A 27,447-nucleotide genomic window follows, 5' to 3' on the forward strand; every position below is an offset into this window, starting at 1 on the left:
GTGTTGCACAACAATAAATACGTGGGTAAAAAAAAAAAATAAATAAATAAATAAAAAAATCGAACAACATACTTTGGTTTCTTCGGTGCGTGTCTGTAATTTTTCACTGAGAGTCCTGTCAAAGTGGCAGATCAATGGCGATCAGTTACCACGTTTCTCGTGAGCAAGCATTTGTTAAATATCACTTTCTACCGTAGTTGTCAATCAGTCATTGTCGTTTCGTCAATGTCACTGTCACTGATCTTGCGTCGCGTCACGTCTTCGGTCATTTTCCAGCGCCTATTAACCCTCCTACCGCAACTGACGTTTGCAGTTTTATTAACTATAAAGAAACGAAAGCCACGTTGTGAAAAGGATGCATGTTAAATGAATGTGATGATGAATAAGAGGACAATGATGATGTGACTGAAATGTAAATTACGTGAGCGTAATGTCAATGTGCTGTTGTCAACGTAGTCGTATCTAGTCGTATCTATCTGAGAAGTTCGCTTTAGTAGCGATAAGAGAGTTGAGAAACTGGAGAATCAATTCAATCTCGAGGTTGGTGCAATTAACGATTAAAAGCATCAAGATGGTCCCAAGTTAGCGTAAAGATGAGCGTATCCTCTATAAGGCAACTGTGTGGAATCAACGTCTTCGACTGATCTCTTCTTGCGATGGTGATGACCACCAACTTCCTGCGCGTAAACGACATGATGACCGCCGCCGTGATCATCGCCGCCACTCGCTAGTTTCTTCACGGCTACAATCAGTGACAGCATCAAGGCCATTGCCGATACCATCAACGCTTTCATGGCTAGGAGACCCAATGCGCCGAAACCCATAGCAGCCATCATCTTACCTAGATAGTTGAAAAGAAAAGTAAATTTTTAATTACAGTGAAATTTACATTATAAGGTAAAATCGAACGTGAGATATGAGATTATGTCAAAAACATACTGATTATGTAACAATATACATATGTAATGATAATTGAATGTAATTATACTTCGAGTTTAATTCTTCCGTTAGATATAACTGAATAAAAATACAGTTTGAAAAGTATAATACAAAGTCCTAAATATTTGTCACAAATATAATACATAAACTCGAAATCAGCAAATATTATATATAAAATAAAAAATAATTATTATTTACCGTCTTAATATTTTAATAAAATTGACAAAATATTTGCGCGAAGATGTATTACTTATAAGATGTATATACGCGTTAGACAGAATGTAATAATTATTTTCTTATAATAATCTTTTTCAATTATAATCACCTCTTTACGCAATAATTATTCACGAAAACTTACCCATCATAAGCATCATTAAAAGGAGTCCACCGCCACCGCCCTTCTTGCCACCTTTGCCGCCGCCAAAACCGCCGCCGCCACCGCCGCCTCCGCCGAAACCATCGCTACCCTTTCTCGCTAAAAAATGTAAGATTTTCAGAAAATTTCGTAAATTTCGTAAATTTCGTAAATTTCTCCGACATCCGACTCAGTCGTGTCGCTCGTAAATTACAAACCTTCAGCTTCGGAAGGCAAACTCTCCTTCAAAGCGGTTTCAATATTCGGTGGGAGTAAAGACGGCAGCTTGACTCTCAGTTCTCTGCCTTCGAGAAACTGTAGGAAGGGTCCGAAACCTCCAAAGCCCTTCAAAACTCTAGCCTTTCGGGAAGAGCCGGGCACCTCGACCAAAGATATTCCGTCGAACAGTTGTATGTCCCGTTCCTTGCTGGTGGTCTCCAGTAGCTGTTGTACAATCTTCCGTACAATTCGCACTCCGTGACAAGAAACCGACGCGTTCTTCGAATCCTCCGACGTGCATGACGTCGAGAATCCGGTCCACGTGTCCTTACTTTCGTTCGTAGCGGCGTCGATCGTATCAACGATGAAAAATGCGCAGATTGCCAACGTCAGGCAGATGTGCAGACGTCGGCGATCGATCCCCGGTATACTGTCTATCCAAAGCATCGTTTCGTCGTGGAAACGAGGGTGTCACGACAAACCAAACTAAAAGATTAGGCTCCGTCGAAACCGCGGCGGGCCTTTATCCCTGCGCTTTTTGCCTCGTTAAACCACCGCGCGCGGCAAAACTAAGGGAGAACGTCGCGTGCGTACCGTGAAGCTGCGGAACCTACGGCGGAGGTCCGAGTGCTGCAGCGTAAGTGCTTGCAATTCCCATTTATATAGATCTACTTGAGGGTCGGTGATTGTACCAAGAAAAAAGCAAGGAGAGCATCGGGCACGATGGCTGCCGTTCTCTGCTCTTGCTGTGCATTAGCCGGTAATTTTTCGTTCACTTAGATGCCGGTCTCTTCGACGATTCGTTTAATTCTTGTTTCTCTGACGCGCGTTTCAGAGCGTTACGGCGCGGTTGGCTTGCGAGAGCGAGGCGAGGTTCCATCATCGCATCGCATCGCATCGCATCGCATCGGCGCGGATGACGCCTTCACGCATCTTCCGCTCCCTTCCTTCGCCTATTTCCTTTACCTGCTCCGCCAGAGCACCGACGTAATTCGCATTTAGCGAGATCTCACTATTCTAGATCACGTACTACTGCCTCCCGGATCATTCGCAGCTCTCTTCTCGTAGTTTCGCTTCTCTTTCCTTTCTCTCTTTCCCGCGCTTTAGTAGAGCGGAAGAGAACGTACCGATTTCGAATCGTGATCGCCGGTATCGATCGTAACACGATCGTACGCATCTTTGATAAATAATAGATGCGAGGGTAACGTGCTTGAATGTCCCCCATGCGAGAAACCAACATCAAATTTTACGCTGCTCCATCGATGGCTGCGAGAGACAGATTCATTATTGGCGGTCTCTTATTCCGACAGGTAGATCGTGTCAATGTACGCGGGATAATGAGGAGGACGATGTAGCGGAGAATGTGAGAAATGTGAATTTACGCAGGAAGGGGCAGGGTGTGGAGGAAAACGAGAAAGAGACAAAGAAACCGATGATGGACAAAGATGGTGAATGCGTGGAAAGAAAGGAGAGATGACTATCCAAATCTAGTTCATCTTCACGTGCCTTTCTCTTCTGTTCCACTTCCCCTCACATGCCTACAACACCGCAGTATATACGTAGCAGAGTCTGATAGGTATAACTACAACCGATTCAAAATTATTCTTCCGTTCCACGACACGGCTCGATCGCATACGGACGATCGTGATCAACTAAAAACTTTACCCGAAACTCACGAGGCTTTAAAGACGGCGTTATCTATTCAAATTAGATTAATGTCGAAAGCAGTTGCGCTTTATCGCGTGTACACGCGGAATTCATACGCTTAAACAGGGTTGGAAAAGTTGCTTTACAAGTTACTTATAAGTTATTTTTCATTATAGAAATTGAGCGCAACAAGTTCGGGTATTTTAATTTTTCTATTATATTTTATATATCATTTACCCCAATTTTGTATTATTTTTTTATACTCGATCCCTATAACAAACATATATAAGGTAACCTAAGTAATTTATAAGTAACTTGTAAAGTAACTTTCCCAACACTGCGCGCTTACGTACCGAATGATAGTTTTAATTAGTGCACGCTAAGCTGTGCTCTGTTTATTTTGAAGCGCGAATACTTACGACTGCATTTGTTATGTATCTACATTGTATTTTAGTTCATTCATAAAATGGAGGTTTATTGCAAATTTATCTTATACAGTGTAATGTTCGCGTTTAAGTATCTAACGGGCCGTAACACAATCATGTTATCGTGACATTATCGCGTTACGAGATTTTCACATTTAAGTGTCGTCCTTTCTCTCGTTGCATTTTTTCCTATACTTTTATTTCATTGTAGTTCACTATATTTAATTCTACTAAAATCTGAAGAAAATGGCAACTAAATAGAAGAACTTGGTAAGTCCTAAAAGATTAGGGAAATCTTTTAACTTGGTAAATTTCTAACTAACAAAACAATAAATCATCTACAAAAATACTATTAATTCTGTTCGCTGTTGATTCAATTAGATATATACAATTGCAAAAATCTAAAGTAATATTAACATTCTGTATAAAGTTTTACTGTTATGATAAATTTTGATGTTTTTTTTTTATTTTTAAAACCGAATTAAGAATCAGGAAGATTATTTGCTATTTCTAAGGAAAATATATTAAATAAACCGATACTGTAATAATTACGAGATGGTAGATCTTTTATAATGAAAATTAATTTTCACCACTTTGCTCTGTGTTGTGTTAATATCTCCGATCTAGATAATTACATCTCAAATAAAGAAGAATTCAGGTTACTTGCGAAGACCTACATATAACAAATTAACAATTAATTCCAGATTCGTCCAGTTGTGATAAATTTCTGATATCGATAACGCTAATTATTTGCCTAGCGATAAATGGTAAATTATGCAGGCAAGAAGAAGAAGAATGCAGGCACCGCCTACAAATATCAGATAGTAACAGTTTGTAATAACAGTAATTGAGTTAAGATCAAAAAATGTATTTATCAACGAACATCGGTATGTCAACGATATCCGTATACGATCGAGGTTTCGGACACACCAGAGACTTCAGTTTCTTTCTCCACCACGCGTGAGAACGGTTTTCAAAAAAGAAAAGGAGAAAGAAAAAAGGATAAAGAAATTGGGTCAAGTCCGCGATGCCCCCGTACGTCGGAAATCGAAAGTCGATTTCCTGAATGGTACGAGATGAACGGTACTCTCTTTCTGCTACATCGAGTCTGTCTTATCTCGCGAATATCCTTCGAATCCTTCAAAATCGATCAGAATGGAGAAAGCGGACATTCTCAGATAGAGGTCAACTTATTTAAATGAGAAATGTCTGGCATATCACGTGGTCCAGATAGTTTTCCTTTGATTTAAACGTGCCTAATTCCTCTTTTAAAACATACGTTTTTTGTTCTCACTTAGATAAATATTATATAAGCGCATTCTATAGATATGCATATATATATAGTATATGTAAATTGAAAGATAAATTATATAGAAAGTGTATAAAAATTAAATGATTGTATTACTATATGATGCATATGTTACAAGTTGCAAAAGGAAGATTTCGCGATTTTTTAATATGCAGCATATTACGAGACTTTATAACATACCTCTACCACAGACGCATATGTAAAGCTAATTAAAATAATCACATGCGCTAAAATCCTGCTAAAAATCACAAACTGGGAAATGTTGTATTTGACATTTAATTTAACCCTGCTGATCTGTTTGAATCTATTTGACATAAATTACATTTAAAAATTTATTTTATTTTCTTATTAATATTTTATTTAACAACTATTTTCTCCGACTTGATTCGTCTGTTAATATAAGAGTTTTTTCTGTGAAATATTTTATGTCATATTTTTTAGAGTTTTTTATTATGTTGACTTAAAAAATATATAGTCGTATAATAAATCATATAGCTGGTTAAAACCAGCAGGGTTAATATCTTCAATATGTCTTTTAACTCCAAGGAAAATTTCATACTTTACGTATAATTCTGCTATGTTGTACATTGCAATAAATATTAAAGATAAAGATAAAGATACAAATAAAATTCTTATGTAATAATGTACGTTAAGTCTATTGTTAAATTAAAAAAAAAACAGGATGAAATTGGATACAATTTCTTTGAAAAACGTACAGAAAATAAATTTTCTTTTACCAGTAAAAAGTTTTTATCGACCTTAGGTGATTTTAATACTTCCATAATTTGTCATTTAAAAATATCAGATGTTTTAATTATTATACATCAAATTTCTATTGCACTAGCATTGTTTTGTTAAGTAGCCAAACTAATGAAATGAATCGCTTGGACGTGAAATCGCGGTGACTTTTATTCTCGCATTTATGCGATATTCTACTCTATCCGGTCTACAAGTCGTATTAAATAGACCACGACTAACGATCGTGACTAAAATATTTGCTGCACAGATCGTTCTCAGGGATTTATGTTTAGCGTAGTCGAGCGTATCCGTCTCAATTTACTTGAAAGTTTTTTTTAAGACATCAGTCACATGTCACTATTAAAAAAGGAGGACAACTGTAAACGTAAATATTAAATCTCTCAACAATTTAAAAAAAAATAGAGTAACGCATTAAAAAATTGCAACAGGTTACTATCATTTACTATTATTTTTACTACGTTTTATAATTGAACAATTATGACCAAGCTTTGTTGTGAAAAATACGAAATAAAGGCGGAATAAGTATATGCTGAATTAAATATACACGATGTATATGCATATGAATCAGCGATGCTCTAATAAAAAATGTTATTAAATAAAATAATAACAATTACTTCAATATTGATATCTTTTGAATTAGATTTTGATTTTATTTTATTTTTTTATTTATTGAAGTATATTATAAACTTTTTTAACTTTATTAAACATGTGTATAAACAAAAATGTAATATGCATATAGTTAGAAGTATAAATATAAAATTTGCTTGTAATATTTTTATAATTATAAATGGTAGATAAATAAAGTTGTGTAAAAATAATAAATAATTTATTTTTATGTATAAAAAATAATATAAAAGGTGTGTATTATTATACATTTCGCAGTCTTATTAATCAGACAATCATAAATTTATAAATTTATAAACGTATAAACGTATATTAAGTTAGGATATTAATATTAATATAAATAAAATACGCATACACTTTATGTGGCTGTCATTATTTTTTGTCATTTTTGCTTTGTGTGTTGATTTTTCGTCATTTTGACTTTATTCTTCTGTTAAACAAGTATCTATATAAACTTGTCAGTCTGTTGCGTCAAGTAAATCACTACAAGACTCTCTGTTAAAGATAACGTATTTTAATTTACAACACGAAATAATCGTCAAATTAATTAGCATGTGTATAATTGTTTTATCATTACAAATTATTTACAAGCATAGAGAAAATTTTATATACTTTTCTCTTAACGATTCATCACACTAAAATTACATAGAAATCTTGGAAAAGCCAATAAAAAGAGCTTAGAGAGTTTTTGGTATTATATCACTCACACGTCTTTTAATCTTATTTCATAACATCTTTTGTCCTAATTTTAAATAACATTTAAGTTAAAAGTGATTAGCTTTGATAAATAAAATTCTTAATGTTAAATGTAATCTTATAAATATAAATATGAAATAAAAACTAAAAATAATAGAAGGTGAAAACAATATTCTCTTATGTTCATTTAACCGTACATTTAACGTCAAGAATATAGTCACACAGTACAGCCTCTAAGATTAAATGATCTATCTAGAATAAAGTTTCTATTTAATATAAAATGACTATATCTAGCGCTAAATATACGACGAGAATACAAACTGAAAGTAGAATAATTACATTTAACGTTTAATGCACATCATGAACATAATTCTAAGCTCTCAAGATATCACAGATCTAAATACTATAATGTGAGAAGCGAGAAGAATATAACGTTCGTGCATAATTTTATGTCCTAATGACGAGAGTCTCGTAGTATCTGCAATTATATTCACAAATACAAACGCGAAAGTAGGTAGGTAAGATTCTCGTGATGCGTATCCTCCATACATACGCATCCAAGAGTTTCCTGCCCACGTATCCGTAAATCGTAATGTGACATCCTGATGTCACCATTGTCATAAACACGTGCGTCACTGTATGTCATTGACGTATTCATGTGTCGTGTAGTCATTCGGAAATTTAAGTATAATAACAGATATTAAAGAAAGAGAGAAAGAAAGTTATAAGGAGAATCACGATGTTGATGATAAGAAAAATGAAAAAAAGAGCAAAGTAAAATGAGTAATTATGGGTAGAAATAAATATTCTATGGAATAGATCTAGACGGTGATTTAAAAATAAGTTTAGTACGCGGATCCAAGGACATCGCTCTTCTTATCAAACGACTATCTCAACGATTTTTGGATCCTGCTTTCAGTGGTAGGAATCAATCACTTTACATGCGCCGCATAAGCCAGCTCATGAGCGTCTGGCTGTTCAGGAATCAGCGTTTGTTCGTGGAAACTTCTCGCCCATCCACTGGAGTAACTATCGCCATGACCATGATCGAACGAATGGCTCGAGCTGTGATGTGGATGCGCTACCACTTCATAGGTTACATGTTTCCCTTGCGAGAAAAGTTTCTTTAGGCCTATGATACTAGCCAATAGGAGCGCGATCTTCGACAAAAGGAGAGCTTTGCCGACTAGGAGAGCAAGAGCCTTGAACGCTAGACCGCCGATGAGACCAATCTTCAAGACGGCCGCAGCGATCAATGGACCCATATTGTTCTTCTTTCCACGACCTACAAAAAATGGAACAAATCACGCTATTGTCACTTTCGGCGAATTAGTCAAGCAGAAGACGAAGAAACTACTTTGCAGGTACATAATTATACTTTCCATGGAGAAAGCAATAAAGTTCGGTGATAAGCAGATGAATGAGCAGATGAACAAGGTAAAGGTGAAAGCTATTTGTTTATGCATTCGGTGACACAACTTTACTCGCGTGAAAAGAGTGAAAATTGAACCAGAGTAAAACTGAAACGTCACTTATATTTAATGATAATTTTGTTAAAGATCATATTATTTATCAAAATTATTTTATTAAATACTGACATAATATTATAATAACAAAAAAGTGTTAATACATTTAAATTTTGAGTAATTAAAGTTAATTAAAGTTAGATAAAATTTTTGTAAATTAAAAATGACCAATAGATAATCATATTTTACATGATCTTAATAGAATCCTATCTGAGAGCTTAATTATCGAATTTACTTTTGTTGAATCTTCAAAATCTATAAAAGCATGGCGCATAATTAAATTTAATAAAGCAAATCAATATTTAGACGCGTTTACTGCAAGTTCACTGCAAGTTATTGAATATCTAACACTTAATACACACTTAATTAAATTACATAATTCCATTAAAAATATTTATTTTAATTCTTTAGGACAGCTATTATTGTAAAGGTTATAATTACCTTGTTGAACGGATCTGTCGGCGCGTTCAATAGACAGACCTAAGTTTAACGAACTGGTCCCATCTTCCGATGCGGATACCACAATATCATCTTCAGGTAGAATTCTCCATTTAATACTTCTCGATTTGATGAAGGTGTAAACTTTATTCGCGACAAGATCAAGGACTTGAATCTCATCGTTCTTGCTTCTGCCGGCCTCGAACGTGATTACATCTTCCGACGTCTGACTCGTCTTTCTGATCTCGATATCGTCCGTGAGCTCGATCGAAGCCTTCTTCAACAACTTGTTCATGTACGTCACCAACTTCAACATCACGCAACTGCTGATATCATTCTGGGAGCATTTTGAGTTGAGTTTACGAAGAAGTTCCTCCTCGTATTTAGCTCGATCTGTTAGCGTCACAGACTGCTGCTCGATGACGCTTATCTTTTCCTTTTTCTCCAGAGGATTGGCCAAACATACCCCAAGACCAAACAAAATCAATATGAAAGTCGTCTTCATGATGCTTTTCTGTTAAACATATTTTACGATATAGATTAATAATTCCAAGATAGCGACAGAAAAATATTAACTCACAATAAAAGAATACAAAATATTTTTTTAAACTAAAATTTACAATTAAAAATCTAAAATAGATAAAAATCTTATCGACCGATCAAAATCCAAATTAAAACCGAAAAGTGATTTCGTATATGTATATATAACAAAATAAATTTTAAAAATAAAACTCGATTCACACACACACACGCAAGCGCGCGCGCGCGCACGCACCCATACACGCACGCACGCACACACAGTTAATTTATAAAAACAAATCACAACAAATTCAAATGTAATGCTTAACGTATGATAAAATGCTAATTACATGCAAGATGAGATACAACTTTCAAGCATGTGATCCACTCGAGTAACGGAATGATAAATTAACCCACCTATTAGAACCGAAGCTTTAAAAAGTATAAAAAAAGAATAGAGAAGGCAAAGCGGCGACTCTTTTCTCGATCCAATCAGCTGGTTAATCCCGTATTGCGAAGAATCTTTCTCTTCCCAATCCCGATACGTAGATCAAGGAGTAGCACGAGACTTCTGACTCGCGTCTCGCCCCGACGAGTTTATATACGTAGATCTCCGCCTTAGTGGATAGATACCAAGGTGTGTGCACAATGTCGTCGCAAGTTGACCCACCACTTCCCGCAGGAACTATATAGGGGGCCTCTGTGAAACGATGTTGGTGCGGATGGTGGGTGGCGATGGCTATGGACGAATGGTAGTGGTGCCCACTTTTGCCTTTAACATGGCTTCGAGAGTGGATGCAATGGGCTTGCTACGGTAGACTCAGGTAGTTCTTGGTAGTGGGATGAATCGCTTCATTATTATGATCTTGCAAGCGCGTAAGAGAAGATCAACCCGATACCGAAGCTAAAGTTTATTGCCATCCTTTGCCCGCAAACTAGTTTCGCCGCAATGCATATATACGACGCCTAACGACGCGTAAAAGAGAACGACGCTAGCGTATTTTTTTCTTGGGAGGAAAAGAACGGCGTCGTCGTCGTCGTCGTCGTCGTCGTCATCCTCTTTTATCCTCCTGCGTACGCGCAAACTGGTTCCCAACGATGCATGGTGCATCGTGTAAACTGGCGTCGTAAACTCGCGAACGAGTAGCGGCTCATCGCTCCCGTATCCTTGTGTGCAGACTGTGGATGAAGTGGCGTGTGTATACGGCTCATGTACGGCGTGCGATTCATAAACAGCCGCATGGAAACATGCGAGATCCCCTGTAGTTCCGATGGACCATTACCCAACCTGCCCGCCCGCGAGAACCGTGTCACGGATGTAGAGCACGCATGCCATCCATCCCCGACTCGCAAATGCGTAAGCATCTACCTTATATGAGCGTGCGACTTGTACGGCACGTTAATCGCAGATCTCTACCTGCGTCTTTGCACGAACCTTCTCTATGCACTCATAGACTTTTAGGGTAGAGAGAGACTTAACCATGAGGAAAGAAAGCCAAGATGCTAGGCAAGCTGGGATAAACAAGCACGGTTCGAGGTAATTACTGGAGCAAAGTAATCCGACGGGGATTTAATATCCATGGACTTTTCAATTAATTCTCTTTATGAGGCAATTTAATTATTTTTTTTTCCGAAAATCATAAAAAGCTGACCGTAACAATTGCATATGTCAGATTAACATACTTCGGCGGCGCGGCAGTATGCAGATGCACCGGATATACGTTTGTTCCAGAATGACAAGGATTCAGGGTATTGAGGAGAAACTCTAACACGTATCGGTACATTCGTAATGGTTATGCGCGTGTAGTCAACATTATATCTAATCAAATGTTACACACATGCACTGACATATACCTACGTGTATTGTCTGACGAACAATCAGGCAACTCTCGGATTCGATTAATTTTATTGCTTCCGTTGTTCCCGATATTCTTAAATAAGATTCTTATTGAGGAGTAAGTACTATCGGATGTGCTCACTCGTCATTCATTAACTCACTCGTAAATCTGTCTACGTCATTTCGATTGCAAAACGAAATCAAAGTGCAAACGAGTAGAAAGCAGCGTTGCGTTACAACAATTCCGAGGAAAGTAAAGAGAGGTAAAGAGACGAGCAGCGAAGGTATCGTCAATTGTACATTTATCGCATTGCATGTCACATGTGACGGATACGTAAGTTGAGTGCTATTTAGGTATCATTCAGTCACATTTTCCAATGAGCAAAGATCATTAATATTTTATCGGACTTGTAATACCCGTTACACAACTGATCCACAACAGACAAAGTATATAGAGCTAAGAAATTATTCTAGAAAGTAACTATATAATCTACAAACTAAACTAAGCATTGCGAGGCACGTTTCACACGACTGCCAAGAGTTATGCGAGCTTGGTATCAAATTTCATTATCTTAATAATTAATCATGTACATGATATAGTTTAATTAAATTATGAGATCTCACAAACACATACATAACAGTGAACTGTTATATTGAAAACAATTTCTCACTAAGCTTGTCTGACAAAATATATTTTTTACTAGATAATAATATAAGATATACAATCTATGGAAAGATAACATATCGATGTCCACTTTGTAATGAGATAATTTTATATAACTATTTAACATCAAAGAAATCCGTAGTTTTTCTTTATTCAAAATATTTTATTGCAATAAATGCTGGCCGTAATAATTATGGCAAACAAAATCAATGATGCGAATATATATTTTATTACCAGATGTGCCAATTAAAAGAAAATCATGTTAAATATTACATATGCAATATTAAATACTAGAATAATCTTCACAATCTCGTTACAACATGTATATTTATGTTTATTTATGCAAATACGAAATGAAGATGTAATACAATCATTCTGTAAAACGCGCTGGGTGAAAATGGTGTTTAAGACCATATATTAATATAATCTGAAATATCTGTTAAATAAATCGAATAGTGTTAACTGGATGGATAATGAGCCGTAGAGAATATCGAGGAAAACAACCATATCCGCCTCTCTCGTTCTTGAATTCAGCCCGTTTTCTTGTAAAAGCGACTTTCGCGGTACAGAGGTTAACGTCGCGACCTAGACGCGAAAGCTCGTCCATATACACGTTAACCGATCTTTCCCCACGCAACTGGTATCATCGTGAAGACCTAAGGCACTCGCAAACGAGCGTTTTGGTGCTCCGTGCACCGTTACGTCGAATTCCGGACGGACATTTTATCAGGATCCGGAATGTACATTTTATTCGAAACTATAACAATAAGTAGAGTGATACTAACATGCAAATATATAATTACATTATATATTATGTAAGATTAATACGTAACATTATTTTGAACCATTAAATGATCACTATTAAAAATTGCTTTTTTATTTATTTTTATTAAAGTTTATAAATCTAATGTGTATACAAATTTTATAAAATATAAACATTAACTGCAAATAACATCGTAAGATAGATACTCGATGAAACATAAAGTCTTGAGTAAATATTTCTGAGTAACTGTCTAGATCCCATACTAATTAATATGTGTGTGTGTGTATGTGTGCGATAATTTGGAATCATTGTACGATAATGCAAAAAGATATGAAAGTATGATTTAAACTGAAGAATCACAACCTTAACAATTAGATCTATTCGTAAGATATATATACATTGGCAATTATTATTTAGTGCGTGTAATTGTACAGTCATATATTGTTATTTAGAGTTGAAGCGAGTAATGTAGGAAATGAAATCGCTGATAGAAATGCAGAAAGTATATAAAAGAAAGTTTTCAAGCAGTTCCTTACAAGGATATTTCCGGTAATTTAATAGAAAATACCCGAAAAGTCAGATGGCCCATTTTACATACGCATATGCGAGCGTCGCTTTCGCTGCACTGCACTTACAATACATGTGAGCATCAATGTCCTTGGTGTAATTCGACATAGATATGCTTGCGTATCTAGGAAAATTTATATTATTATAAATGCACTAGTTCGCACGTACTACTGTGTTTTCTTTGCAACACGACGATCAAATAATTGCATTGTAATGCCGTAGCTTATATTTTAATAATCTTCTTTCACTCATAATCTTCTTTCACTTCCGTAATCGTCGCCGAACAAAAAAGATTAATTATCTTCTTTGTCAGATACAAATTATTGCCATCAAATACTTGCATTGTATTCGAAAATTTTTCATAACAATCATAAAAACATTATCCTTAACTATATGTAATATTCTTTTTATTTTATATTAATTTCTTTTTTGTCAACAAGTCAGTCGATATAAAAAATATTACAAATACGTACATCAAATTATTTCAATTTACTCATTATTATTTACATCAATATTTTATTATCTAAAAAAAGGGGGGGTTTAGTATAACGTAATTTAATGTGACGTTCTCATTATCTTTGTAGTTTTTATTCTCATTATTTTCTGCAATTGTAGTATTTATATTTTCATTTCTTCTTTGGGTCCGTGATTATTTTGAAAAATAATTCAACATTCCTCAATTCTGAAGGGTTAAAACTGACATTTTTATCAAAATTATTTTCCATAGATCGCGGGATGATCGGCAGCTTCCGGTCTTCTCGGCAAACGGGGCCACTTGGTCAGCGGGTCTGTTCTATCCGATTCTCTGGATCGCGAGTGAGAATCATATCGAACCGGTTTATGTAAGAACAAGATAGTTCCTTGTTGTGCACCTGAGAGAGAACCGGTGTAAAACCGCACGCAGTATTTTCATGCAATTATAAAGAGACATTCCGACAATAGTCAGCTATCTGCGAATAATTCTATCATCAAACTGGTATTTTTAGGTATAATAATATCTTTTGATCGGATAAAAAAATCCATAAATTAATTATTAATTAAAACCATAAATTGGAAGTCTTTATTATACAGTTAAATTAATAATTTGATAATACAATTTTTTCCATTTTTTCTAATCTTATTTAATTTAATATAAATTTTACAATACTTGTATCTACTTATACCTTTTCTATAAAATTTTATATTTACAAACAATAAGTTTTTTTACAAAATTTTTATTTCTCTTGTGCGCACACATATTCAAAAATTAAATAAAAAATATATTATTTTTTAATCATACACATTTTTTACGGATATAAAAATCTAGCTCAGATTTGTTTATGTTATTAATATAATGTAAAGAATTAAAATTTAATTTAAGCATCATAGTGAAAACGAATATGAAGTATATTAATGCTTAAATATGTAATCAGCCTATAGATATATGTGAAATCGATTCATGAAAGAGTCATAAACGCTGTGTTGGTTACAATGGTTACAGTGAATCTTTCTCCGAAAGATTTATTTCTCATCAAAAATTATAGTCTTTCCTAAATGTTTTAATATCTGTGATTCAAAAAATTAAATATTGCAAAATAATTACAAAAAATATTGAATATATATATAATTGAAATATCTTAAATAACTTCTAGTAACTTTTTTTTAATAAGACTGTTAAAATAATATTTAAAAAGTTGTTTAATATTAAGTTGAATTTTAAATAAATTAAAATCCAAGAAAGTATAAATGTATAAATAAATGCTATAATTTATTCACTTTATTTTAAATATATTAAATTATCTACTTAATTTTAAAGCATTAATTTATACATCTATATATTATAATGCACAGACTGTTAAAGTTTTACCTTATCCTTTTAATAATAAATTCTTAAGTTAGTTTTTACTTAGAGGAGAGTCTATAGAAAGCTTATAATAAAGATGCGTTATTTTCATTTTAATAGCAGATCAGAAAACAATTAAGCGTGTTCTCCTTTGCTTAATTTTATATCATAATTATTAACCCAATTGCGATAATTTTTATAATTTTTACAAACAAATTAATCATATCACGCGATACTATGCATCGATTCTCGAAATTGCGAACGTATACCATAAAAGTAGCGCAGGAATAATAGGTAGAAACTAAGACAATAAGAAAGTCAGTTGTATACCATTACGCATATATGTACGTGTATAGAAAGATTCAAGCATTTTCGACATTAGACATAAATAGAATATCTTTTAATATACATTTTATATACATGTATTCAATGATATTGATATTGACATGAAATTTTAACTATGTACATAATTAACACAAATTAATAAAAAACGGATTGTTATATGGTAATACACATAATTAACTTAAATACATACACATAATAATGTATACATAAATTAAATAAAAAACAGATTTTTTACGTTCCGATAAATATAAAAATTAATATAATAAAATTAAAATAACAAGCATACATTTCAGAGAGTGCTTTTATTGAAAAAGAAAATATATGATCTCTCTCTTACACATTCACGCTTCAATTATATGTAATATACAAGATATTTAAGTTATTTTTTAATATACATATACAAAACTTAGTGTTGAATATGAATAACTAAATAAAAAATATGCTTTATAGTAATATAATTTAAATTTCATATATTTTTGAATCAAAATAAACATTTTGTATATAAATAATCTTCATAATTAAAAGTTTATTTTTAACTATTTGATTATAATTTGTTTCTTTTTTAGAAATAACGTAATAAATAAATTAATAAAGATTAGGATTTATAATGCTGATATCCGCGGTATGCTAAATCATGACCATAGGAATCTATATTTCCATAATGATCTCCATGATAATCAAAATTCGGATGTGATTCATAATGAGGTTGAGCAACTCCGTTTTTAGTGTATACTGGGGGATAATAACTTGGATACGGTTTATAAAGCTTAAAGAAACCTATTAGACCAGGTATGACGATCGCCAAAAATCCAAGGAACTTCTTGAATGAAGCCAATCCCAAAATTAAAGGCAGTAATAACAGAAGTTTCAATTTGAAAAGCTTTACAACAAGTAAGAAGGGTATAAGAAATTTTCTGAGTCGATGACGAGCTAAAACAAATTCAAAATTTGTTTTAATAAGTATTTAATTAATTAAAATAACTTAAGTAACCTAAGCTTGCTTTTATGTTTTTAAATAGCTTTAGCAGTTAAACAACATTTAATATAAACATAGTAGTTAAGTTTTAAATTAAGTTACTTTATTATTAATTAATCGTTTTATATTTTAGTAATTTGAGTAATTTATCTGACAGAAAGAACTAACTTTCCAAATAAATAAAAATATTATCTTCATTAACTTTGCATAATAAACCAAGAAATTAATTGACTATGATACACAATATGGCATTCTATTATTGCACTACTTATTATATATAAATGTGGTTATAAATTAAGAATTAATAATTGCTACAATAAAATAAAAAAAATAATAATTTTCTTTCTGATAGACTTTCTGATAAATGATTTAGATTGTCCAAACTTAACAATGTATTTGCAAGCATCGTTTGCATATGTATTACACCTTTGAATTTTTCAAATATTTTCTCAAATACCTTTATCATTATAAATATTTAAGAAAATTTTTTTGTGTAATAATTTCAAATGAATACTTACAGAATAATGTATCCTTCTTATCCTCAAGTGTATCAATTTCATCAGCGATTTCGTTCAAAAATCTTGGTTTATATACATCATTGAGATCAGTCTCCTCTTCAGGAATAGTCAATTCGAAAGACATGGTTTTAACAAACTTTTCCAATTTTCTTTTCATAAAATTGATCATTTGATCCCATTCTGTTTCATCGGATCTAATCAACATATTTTACTTTTAATTTAGAAAAATCACAGTATTTATTTAATAATTCGGGCAATATATTCTTCCCGACATATTATCAATACATTTAGAAAAATTATTTACGTATTTCTTAGACGCACATAAGAATCATTATATGTAAAAAGAAATGTCTATATATACAATTATATGTATATACTTTTATACCTATAAAGATATAGATAACACATACCTAGGTTCGTTAGAATATTCATACGGCTGACGATGTACTTCTCTTACAACTTGATCAGACATTCGCTTAATTTGGACGTTATCATTTAAGGAATATTCAACATGATCGAAAAAATCCGAAAAATAATTTAACGCTCGTGACTTGAAACATTCAGCTAAATCGCCAGTTAAGCAACGTTCATTGACCTTTGCCAAATACGGATCAACATTTCGTCCAGTTCCAAAACCAATATAATTGAATAAATCTTCTACATGTTGAACAGGATTAAATCCTCTCTGTTGCGATGTAATTTCTTTAAGATTCTCTGAAATTATAAATTTATATATAATTTTGATTTTTATTATTTTAGATAAAGTGTAAGTATTATTACAACTTAAAAATAAAAAAAGCATTTAAAATAAATTAAAATAATTTAAATTTTCATCAATTAATATTGTCAAAAATGTAGAATTTTTTAAATTTAAATTTTAAATTATATAACACGAAAAAACTAGATAGTGAAATTATACATGTTGTGCAATGAATTAAACATATACAACTAAAAGTATTGTTAAAAATCATTAACAAACATTTATTTATAAATACCCGGTCTGTTTTGCGACTGTCGCGTGTACACTTGGCACAATTATATAAGACATCTGTGTCTTTTGATAAAAATAATTTCAAAAACTAAAATACCTTGCTTATCTTGCTTAGCTGCTTCATGTTCGGTAGCGCTATCCTGAAAAGTAACTTTCCCGGTAGACTGACAACATGCCAGCAAGGACAATACCAAAAGGACTCCTAGAATTACCAACAACCGCTGCAGTTGCATTCTACTCTTTTCTTTACACCACCTGCAATCACGTCTCATCATTAATATTTCTAATAAAATATTTCTATATTAGAAGAAATACACATCACACATATCGATACAATTAAGATTTCTTGCCGTTTTAAACGATATATATATATATAACAGTATAAATTAGCGCAAATTACTAATTTCATCATTATAAATTTTTTTGTTTGTAACAACACTTTTATTTTGCAATAACAAAATCAATGTTAAAATATTTTATATACACACATATATTTTAAATATATACGTGTAAAATAAACAATTATACGACTATTGAACACGGAATATGGTAACAACGAAATATAGTTACATGTTATTGATTTTTAAAGAAGACAGAAAAGTTAAAATACAATCAGATATCTCACCAAACTGTCAAATTATCGTGATTCGATATTCCTTACGCGACATCCTTGTCAAAAAGCGTTCTCGTGGTGATTCTCAAACAGCACTTACAAGTCTGCGAGATCGACTGTTGGCAGTCGACGCTCTGGTTCACCAAGTGCCGTTAGATGAGCGCACCAATCAGAAGTAAAGGACGAAAGCAAGCGGGTTTCAGATTCCAATTTCTGATCACGCGCGCATTCCACTTAAGTAATAGTAGTAATATATATCTCTAGAGTCATCTTTCTAACCGCAAATCTTTCAGTTAAGTTGCAAAATTGCAAAATAAATTGTTGCTCCATAACATAATTAGGAATTGTAACAATAACGGTGAATTTTTTCTTTCAGAAACTGAGCAAGATCTTATAAATAAACGATGAATAAACCAAAAATTGATAAAAGAATGAGATTAAAACGAATTTCAAGCTAGTTGATAAAAGAAACTGCTAGAAAAGGGACAAAAACTAAAAATGATTTGAATTACATTGGATTATATTTTGTAACTTACCTTATTAATTGAAAACTAAAGGAAGAATTATTAATGTAAAGTAAGTAATGATTTATATAAATTAAAATGCCAAACGTTTTAAAAATAATTAATACTGATTGACTTAACGAGTTTGACAAGACGTACTGAACACAGTTCTAGCCAAAAGTTATATGACGCCTTGACACACGCACTATCTTCGTATTTATATGAGTGTACCATCGAATACAGAGAGGGGATAGGATCCGCAAGTCGTTCCCAGAACGGCAAACAGGAGGATTTACAAAAATTGAAAGTGAAAGTAGTGTCCAGAATAAGAACCGGAACTAGGTAGACTCAAGAAACGGAGACGGAAGGTACGTCGACGTAGGAGGGAGGAAGTCAACGTACTTTCATCTCCGGTTTATACAACCCAACGTGCGTCATCGCCATATTAGGGAATACAATTTTTTTTATTACCGATATTTCTTTTTCTTGTGCCATAATATGGTTCCTGAATCATATCATTATCATTCATCGTCATTATCATTCATCGTCATAATGATTTCTGAGCTAATTTATATTACTTTCCTATATATGTGAGATAACATCATTTTTTTCTGTGACGCGCAGTTTAATATGGAATTTCGTTTGTTATAAGGTTTAATCGATTTATCATGTTGTTCCGTGTGGTTGTAATTCATGTTTTTAAAGTTAATTAAAAAAACTCTTTTTCTCTCGTTCTTTTTTTTTATCGCTTTATATTCTAAATAGGATTTTGATTATATAATTGATGTCGTATGCTGACGCATTGCTTTCGAGAAACTCATATGACTGACTTCATAATCTTTTATTGACGTACTCAGTCTGTACATCAATTTATAAATACAATTAATGGAATAATCGCAATTTTTGAATAAAATTAGAGTTAATCTAAATACACATACGCTCTGCGCAACATGTTTCTCGCTCGTATTACATAAATTAGCATCTTCATCCTCACGTTATATAAATAAATAAATATCCAGAGTTACTATCATCCATCGTAAGATTAAATCTTGTACACGATAGTATTCCATAAATAAATATAAATTAAATATACAATAATTTTAACTTAATTACGTCGTATTTTGCACAACTCATCAAATAAATATTTATTAACGTTATTAAATTATTTACCAAACATTTATTTGTATAAATATTCATTTGAGAAAATTGATTTGTTACAATTTTTTTAAGATTTGCAAGAGTTTTGAGCAAATTAAACTTGATGAGAATGTTTTTTAGCATAATTGTTGATCGTAAATATTTTAAGATCGTTTACAAAAAAAAATAAATTTCTCTAATATTTTCATTTAAAATCATAAGCAGATCTCATTTCTATTTCCATACAAAAATCGCTTTATTACGTGAGAAGTAGATTAAATCACATGTACTCGTCTCGTAATCTAAAGCGAAATATTATTATGTGTAAATTGATGTTCTTGATTGTATCAACACAGTTTCTATTTTCCAAGATACTTAGAAAATAATACTGGCTTGCCAACAATTATGCTGGCATAATCGAATGCTTTGTTCTATGTAAAACGTTCCCTGTTTCTATAATGTACTTTCATTGAATTTAGTAGTTTATATGCAAGAAAATGTTGTAAAACATATTTTAAAACTAAGTTTAAATAACATAGTAAACAATTAAAAAACATGCATTTATAACTTCAATATAATTTTAACAATCTTAAAAAATATATCCTAATCATTTACAAAATGCATTTTAATTATAAACTTAATTTCATGAAAAAAAAAATAAAAGTTCTAAAATTTGACAGGTTTACATATTTTAACGTTTACACGTTCGATATCGCGCTCTTGCTACAAACGATAATTTAGGAAACTGTGTATGGTATATCAAGAGCTTGTTTAGCTTTGGAAGTTGAAGATTCAAACAATGGCGAATTAAAACTATCTCAGGAGCCCCAAATGTAAATTAATTTCAGATTCTCTTATCTAAGACGCTATCCCAAAATTGAAACAATTTAAAAAATATTTAAATATTGTTTTCAGTCTTAAATTTTGACTAAAAGTTGATCAAGTTTTTGGGAAAAAAAAAATTGACAATTTGCATCTTGAAACCCCGAATGAGCGCATCGACCGTAATAATCCACCATTAAGAATACCTACAAACTTTACTTGCGCGCAAAATCTATGAATGAATGTTCAATCATTAGAGCAAACGCTAAATCTTTTTAGCGATTGTACTAGTGCATCCGATCAGAACTATAAATCACTGCTCCTAAAGCTCGTGTATTCGATGAAGCGATATGAGAGACATGTCTTCTTTTTTTTATCACGTTTGCAATTAATAATAGCAACAACAAAAGTAAATTATAACGTTCTCAGATCTTTCTGGCCTGAACGAGCTTATTAATATCTTGATACGTCGCGAGCATCGCTTGATTTTGCTTTAAGGTCTGATCTTCACGAGCGTTCGCACAATTCGCATAAATCTCTTCACACTTGACGCCATCCTGGCCATCCTTGGCGGATTTCATGTATCTGAAGAAACGTAGAACGTCGGGATTGTCGCTGCTGGGTTTCCTCAGCTCGTTTAACTCCCTAGACAGCTGAGCAGAGACCAGGTTCGAATATGGCGCGTAACGCGCGGGACTCCGATACATCGCGCACACTGCGTACTCCCTGCAGCCTTCCGTGTTGTGTCCGAGGCGGGAGAAAACGGCGTCCAGACGTGACAGCAGGGGTGAGTAGAACGGGTCGTAGTTCGTCAACAGCAAAGAGCTCGTCGGTATCTCATGAAAGACCTGCCGCCAATAATCAATATGTGTGTTTACAGCTACGTAATGGTCACCGTATCCGTTACGCGCGCAGCTAGGCGCCGATTCAGTTAAAACGAAGCAAACAAAGAAGTGGGTCGCAATGACGTGAATCTCAATGACCAATGTCAATAGTCGAATAGTATCAAAAGTGGAAAGCACGGTCATCACTGTTCATTGATGGTGAGAAAAAGTTGCAGTATAAAAAAAAAAGACAAAGGTATTCTTATGGCATACTTACCCATTTCATTACTGAGTCAAATATTAACAAACAATTCTTTCATGACTATGCGCGATTATCAATGCGACTATTAATGCGACATGTACAAATCAACATGCATTTCCTGATCCTATCAGTTGCAATCATTCGGTAAGAACTATTACATAATCAAGAATTCCATTAATTAAATATTAATAAGAACAGTCCTGACAATTAATATATAGTTTCGATTAAACTTCCTTATTAAATGTATGGATAGCATTATTCGAGTCCAAAAAAAAGAAAGTAGTGCAGTGACTTGAAAGCCATTTATTTACTGTGTGTGACAAGGAAATATATGAGATCTGCAAGTAATTGGCTGCGTTCAGCAAAGAAAACTGATCATTGATTTAATATGATTGATTCTTACCTTTAGTTCTTTGCTGGATAAGCGTACGAACGAATCAAATCAAAGAATCCCTGAGCGCTTACTAATCTGCAGTTTTCTCTGCCGAACGCAACCAATTAAAAATCGTGTATTACTTATTCAAAAAGCTCACCTTAAAATCTTGTGGTTTAGAAAGTCCATGTGCAGCCACGTGTCGCGTATAGTAACGATCCGAAAGCGCATTTGCATGAGATATTCTCGAATCGACGAATCCATAGCGGGACGCAATATCCGGAGTTTTCTGTGTCTGCATCATACTCTCGTCGTACATGGCGGATGCTGGTAACGTGCCTACCGGTTGTCGCGTCAGATAATCATCGTTATAAAGATCAGAATTATCTTTAAACTCGAAATTCTCTTCCGATGCCGCCACGGGCGCGGCATGCGAAGATTGCGCGAAAGAGGAAACACCTGGAATTTATGCGTAACATGTATTTACACTTTTAGTTCAGCTTTCTCGATTAATATTAATGCTACTATGTGAATTCTTGCAAGAATACAAAAGAACTATCTTCTATAGAGAAATTCTATGAAGAAACTGTTTTCTCAAGAAGATTTCATTTCTACATTTTATATATGCTATTTTTCACTTCTTTTTTTTTTATTTTCATTTAATAGTATTATTAAATTATTCATTTAATAAGACTTGATTTCTACATTTTTTTTATATATACATACATGCTATTTTTTAATTTCTAATATTAATTTTTTCAATTTTCTAAACTTTTAATGCTTACACAAAAATAAAATTTATTAAAACTCGATTGAAAAATAAAAATTTATATTATAAAGTTATAATCTCTAAAGCTACTTGAATTGTTAAAAAATTTTATTAATTTTTCAATATTAAATAATGTCATACGCAAATATTGATTAACATCGATTAGACACTTACCGTTTACTACACGTATGTATAGCATATTCTTTGATAAAGAAATAAAATATAATCATAGTTATACCAATTATTATAAATTGTTTTGAAATATTTACAATATGTTTGTAATAAGATTTACTAATCGCAAAATACGTACCTTTTCCAACGATATTACCAATACTGCCGATGATACTGGGTAGGAAGAGAGCAAGTAACACACTCTTAACTATTTGTACGCCGAAGAACAAGGGTAGCAATAGTTTCTTCAGACCAAATGCTAGAAAACCAAGCCCGAATCCTGTTAAAAAGGTACTCTTTCCCTGAAACACGGCTGAAAGCAAAAGTACCAGCTCGTTAAAGCCCTGCGGTTAGCCCTGAAAGCCATGCTGCAAGCAGCATCTTTTTTCATATTCTCCCTCTCCAACTCCACGTGCCACGCATTTTGCTGAAACACACTCTCCACGTGTGAATAAAAAAATATTCACCGTAATTATAATTAATTTGACTGCTCGCACAATGTTACACGCCTCGTTTTTCCTCATACCCGTTTTTATCGCTGGTTTAGTTCGCATTTTTGCCAATTAGCATGGACCCAACCTCGTTACTTGATTTAACTCCAAAAAGCCAATTCATGAAGTTAAAGCTTTCTCTCACACCCTAATTTTATTTATGCCAGATCGTGCTTACGAGCGTACTAGATTCGTCGCTTATCAGGTAGTTAAAAAAATTAAATAATTCATTTTTAAAAAGAGAATCATTTTTTAGGAAAAATGTTTGAAAAACCGCATTTCTATAAAAGCATTATAAAAATATCTTGAAAATCAAGTTGAAAGGTGGAAATAGAAAAGATTGCGTTATTTTCTAAGAAATAATTTCTTTTCTAGTAAACTACTCGATTACTTTCACTACGTACCAATTAGAGATTATGCAATTGCTTTATAGTAAGCGTCGTATAATACAGGTAGTAAAAATAGATACTACGTCGCTCAATATAAACGATCGTAATTTTCAGAAAATCCACCTTTCGCGTCGACAAAAGTAACGGCACTAGTACACACGCGACAAAAATCTGTAGCAAGCGGTCTAGAAACTCACAACCGAAGAACGTCCTGGCTTTCCTGGCGAGACTGAGATCCTTATTCAGCTGTATCTTCATCACGTGTGTCCTGGCATAACGATGAACCTTATCCAAAAGATTTAAATCCGTATCATTTTTCTTTCGATCGTTGCACGTAACGTTGACTTCAGGATTTCTTATAATCTGCACAGATTCTGTTACATTGTACGTATCAACCCTCGAGAGTTGATCTAAAAAGTTCGAAAAATCCTTCCCTATACAAGAAACCGTGAGCTTTCCTTTGCATTCTGTTGAATTTGACAGAGATTGACTGGTCAATGAATTCATTTCAATTGGATTAGCTGTAACATTAGCTATTCTCGTCGGCTCAATCTGATAATTCGATTTGTCGTCTTCGATATCGAATTTCGTTGGTTTTCCATGCATATTGTGCGGATGATCACGCAAGAGTTTGTCAATTTTGTTTTTAGATTCTTGAGAAAGCGGCACCTCGTTCTCCTCGACGATATCATCATCGTTGAGCGCGGTCTCGTTCAAGGGCGCAACCTCCGCGTAGACCTTGACCCCCACGACAGAATGAAAGTGGCACGCAATAGCCAGGAACACAATCGAGAATATTATGGCTATTCTCCCTTTTGCCATTGTCCAATTCATGAAAAAGGCACCAGGCGCTTGTCTATTGGCTAGCTACAGTTATTACATGAGGAGAACTGCATCTCGACCTGCGGCTCCGTTTTCTAAAATAAGATAAATAAGTAAAAACACATCAAGAATAAGAAACTTTAAGATCGAATGTATAAAATAACAATTGTTACGGTACAAGTGCAAAAATAAAAAACTAAATATGTAATTGAGAAATCGATAAAGAAAAAACAGATAAGTACAAGACTTGAAAGTCTGAAAAATAAACTTCCTTAGACATAAATACATAAAATAATTTTATATTGCTTTTCTTTTAGAAAACCTATTGAATGAATTAAATGTTAAATTATTGATTTGGAAATAATTAATATTTGTCTATCTATTAATATCTAATTCTATAGATTTATATTTTTACGTTATATTTTGAAAACTTTATTGATTTCACAATTATTAAATTAGAAAAAAAAACATAATAGTACTAATAAAAAAATATTGTTATTCAAATGATTAAGTAAGCTAATAATAACATAGTACTCTGTAAATTTGATAAAATTCGATTATGTTAGGTCAATCTTGCACGTATGTATCACCAAAAACAATCAGCTGATTCTTTTATTTATGCGGGTAAACTGTACGCAAAGATTAAACATTCTATTAAACATTTGTGATTGATTAATTAAACCAATTCTGTTATTCAACTACAATTTGTCGATATCTGCATAAACTATTCGTTATTCTCAAAAACTTTTATTTTAATTATGTTTTTTAAAGTCAATCAACAACTAATTAATGAAAATTTATTTCTTATTAATCTTAAATATTGCACCATTATGTTAATATTAATTATAATACTCAATTTTTCTTGATGTATATTTTCAGATTAAACAAATTTTCAGAATAACAAGTGATATATATTTTTAGAATACTTTTTAATTAAATTGTTCATATATAAAATTAAATAAAGAAAAATTTAATTCGAGATAAAACAAATCTTTATCTCATCATAATCTTTTGCTTTATTAAGAAACTATGTGTGTATTTACATATATACACATAATACGATAAAATATAAAAATGAAAAATCTCAAAAAATATCTACATGTGTATACATTAATCTAAGTCATAATTTAGTCGTTAAAGATCCAACTATGCGCACGTGTGCAGTTAGAATTCATAACTGGTATGTAAGTGTACGGTTATACGAGTGTTCTTTCACCAAATGACTTTGATACAATCTCATTAACAATGCTCTGTCTATACATTTTTCCGCATGTACATGTTAAACATAATTTCATTCACCAATCAAATACACATAACTATTTATAGAAAGTTATTAGTCAGTATTTCTTGTTGTAAATGATTTTATACTCACTTTCACAATATATCTCTGACATCGACAACTTGCCCGCACTTAGACTAAGTGATCGGTGTCAAATTCAGTAACCGGACTTCTTTTAATATTGAAAAACGACCGGTCGACTATGCGCGCCTGAATAATCAAACGGCCAGAAGAGTCGGAATCGTGTACGACGTCCGATACTATACTGGCAGCCGGTCTCCGTAGGATCGGCTCGACTGACCCAATCTGGGTTACCCGGCCATCCGTCTGTCCGTCCTTCTATCCATTCCCCTTTCCGCCTTCCTTGCTCACCACGTTCGTTCATTCGTCCGTTCGTTCCCGCCATTCGGTTTAGGAGCTACCCTTCTTCCAAGGAAGAATTGCAAATATAACTATTAGTCGAGGGGGAAATTTTCTCATTTAATCAATTGAATTCTCGTCGCAGGTCTAAAATTATTGAAAACATATTCCACACGACGATTTTACTTGGCAGTATTTCGGCGAATGTCCAGATCGGTCAGTTCAATGAGCCTGACGAGATGCCGCCCAATGGTACAGGAGATGATTCTCCGAGACAATTCTCTCGCTAATAAATAGATCTTAATTTAATCCAGGAGAAGGGGAAAAGGAAGAAAAAGAGCAAACAGGAGGGCTAAATTATATATGAGGGGATGATCGAAATAAATCTAAGCTGATCTAAGAACTCCCAGTTGATTTAGTCTATATATTTTTCTTTGAGATTACCTCTGCTCCACAATAGCTTTTATATTATTTAAGAGATCCTTTTTTAGAAAGGAAATAAGAAAAATAGAGTAAAGTACAATACAAGAAAAAATCAAAACTTTTTCTTAACTAATTGAAAATTATTAATAAATCTATTCTTTTCCTCTAAATGAAATCTTTTAGAACGAGGATGTGATTCTAAACACTTCTACAACAATTTCTTGTAGGAAATATATAATTTTTTATATAGCAACAAGAAGACAGCTTGAT

The 27,447-nt window shown here is 33.0% G+C and overlaps 4 protein-coding genes across 6 annotated transcripts; all 4 read right to left on the minus strand.

The window, feature by feature from the left end:
- Positions 1 to 217: 217 nt before the first annotated feature.
- LOC108767078 (uncharacterized) lies at positions 218 to 2,249 on the minus strand. Its single transcript, XM_018516770.1, has 3 exons — positions 1,513 to 2,249; positions 1,298 to 1,414; positions 218 to 841 (listed from the first exon to the last, which is right to left on the minus strand). Exons 1-3 carry the CDS (start codon positions 1,958 to 1,960, stop codon positions 567 to 569), a joined length of 840 nt encoding a protein of 279 aa, XP_018372272.1. The 5' UTR covers positions 1,961 to 2,249; the 3' UTR covers positions 218 to 566.
- Positions 2,250 to 7,089: 4,840 nt separating this feature from the next.
- Positions 7,090 to 10,104, minus strand: LOC108767010 (uncharacterized). The gene is made up of 3 exons (XM_018516631.1): positions 9,874 to 10,104; positions 8,941 to 9,451; positions 7,090 to 8,258 (listed from the first exon to the last, which is right to left on the minus strand). The coding sequence occupies exons 2-3, from the start codon at positions 9,440 to 9,442 to the stop codon at positions 7,906 to 7,908; spliced, it is 855 nt and encodes a 284-aa protein (XP_018372133.1). The 5' UTR covers positions 9,443 to 9,451; positions 9,874 to 10,104; the 3' UTR covers positions 7,090 to 7,905.
- Positions 10,105 to 16,049: 5,945 nt separating this feature from the next.
- On the minus strand, positions 16,050 to 19,139 carry Osi2 (DUF1676 domain-containing protein Osi2). 2 transcript variants are annotated; one of them, XM_018516648.1, is made up of 5 exons: positions 19,089 to 19,139; positions 18,037 to 18,194; positions 17,359 to 17,662; positions 16,949 to 17,142; positions 16,050 to 16,384 (listed from the first exon to the last, which is right to left on the minus strand). In XM_018516648.1, exons 2-5 carry the CDS (start codon positions 18,170 to 18,172, stop codon positions 16,050 to 16,052), a joined length of 969 nt encoding a protein of 322 aa, XP_018372150.1. In that variant the 5' UTR covers positions 18,173 to 18,194; positions 19,089 to 19,139. The 2 variants fall into 2 exon arrangements, with proteins under 2 accessions (XP_018372150.1, XP_018372151.1); XM_018516649.1 differs by lacking the exon at positions 19,089 to 19,139 and adding an exon at positions 18,565 to 18,792.
- A 1,736-nt stretch (positions 19,140 to 20,875) lies between these two features.
- Positions 20,876 to 26,670, minus strand: Osi24 (Protein). Of its 2 annotated transcripts, none has more exons than XM_018516630.1 (5): positions 26,488 to 26,670; positions 24,491 to 25,210; positions 23,553 to 23,672; positions 22,634 to 22,932; positions 20,876 to 21,862 (listed from the first exon to the last, which is right to left on the minus strand). In XM_018516630.1, the coding sequence occupies exons 2-5, from the start codon at positions 25,125 to 25,127 to the stop codon at positions 21,440 to 21,442; spliced, it is 1,479 nt and encodes a 492-aa protein (XP_018372132.1). In that variant the 5' UTR covers positions 25,128 to 25,210; positions 26,488 to 26,670; the 3' UTR covers positions 20,876 to 21,439. The 2 variants fall into 2 exon arrangements, with proteins under 2 accessions (XP_018372132.1, XP_018372131.1); XM_018516629.1 differs by having other exon boundaries at positions 23,553 to 23,726.
- Positions 26,671 to 27,447: the final 777 nt, after the last annotated feature.

This window comes from Trachymyrmex cornetzi, unplaced genomic scaffold (genome assembly GCF_001594075.2).
Source record: "Trachymyrmex cornetzi isolate Tcor2-1 unplaced genomic scaffold, Tcor1.1 scaffold646, whole genome shotgun sequence".
NCBI lineage: Eukaryota > Metazoa > Arthropoda > Insecta > Hymenoptera > Formicidae > Trachymyrmex > Trachymyrmex cornetzi.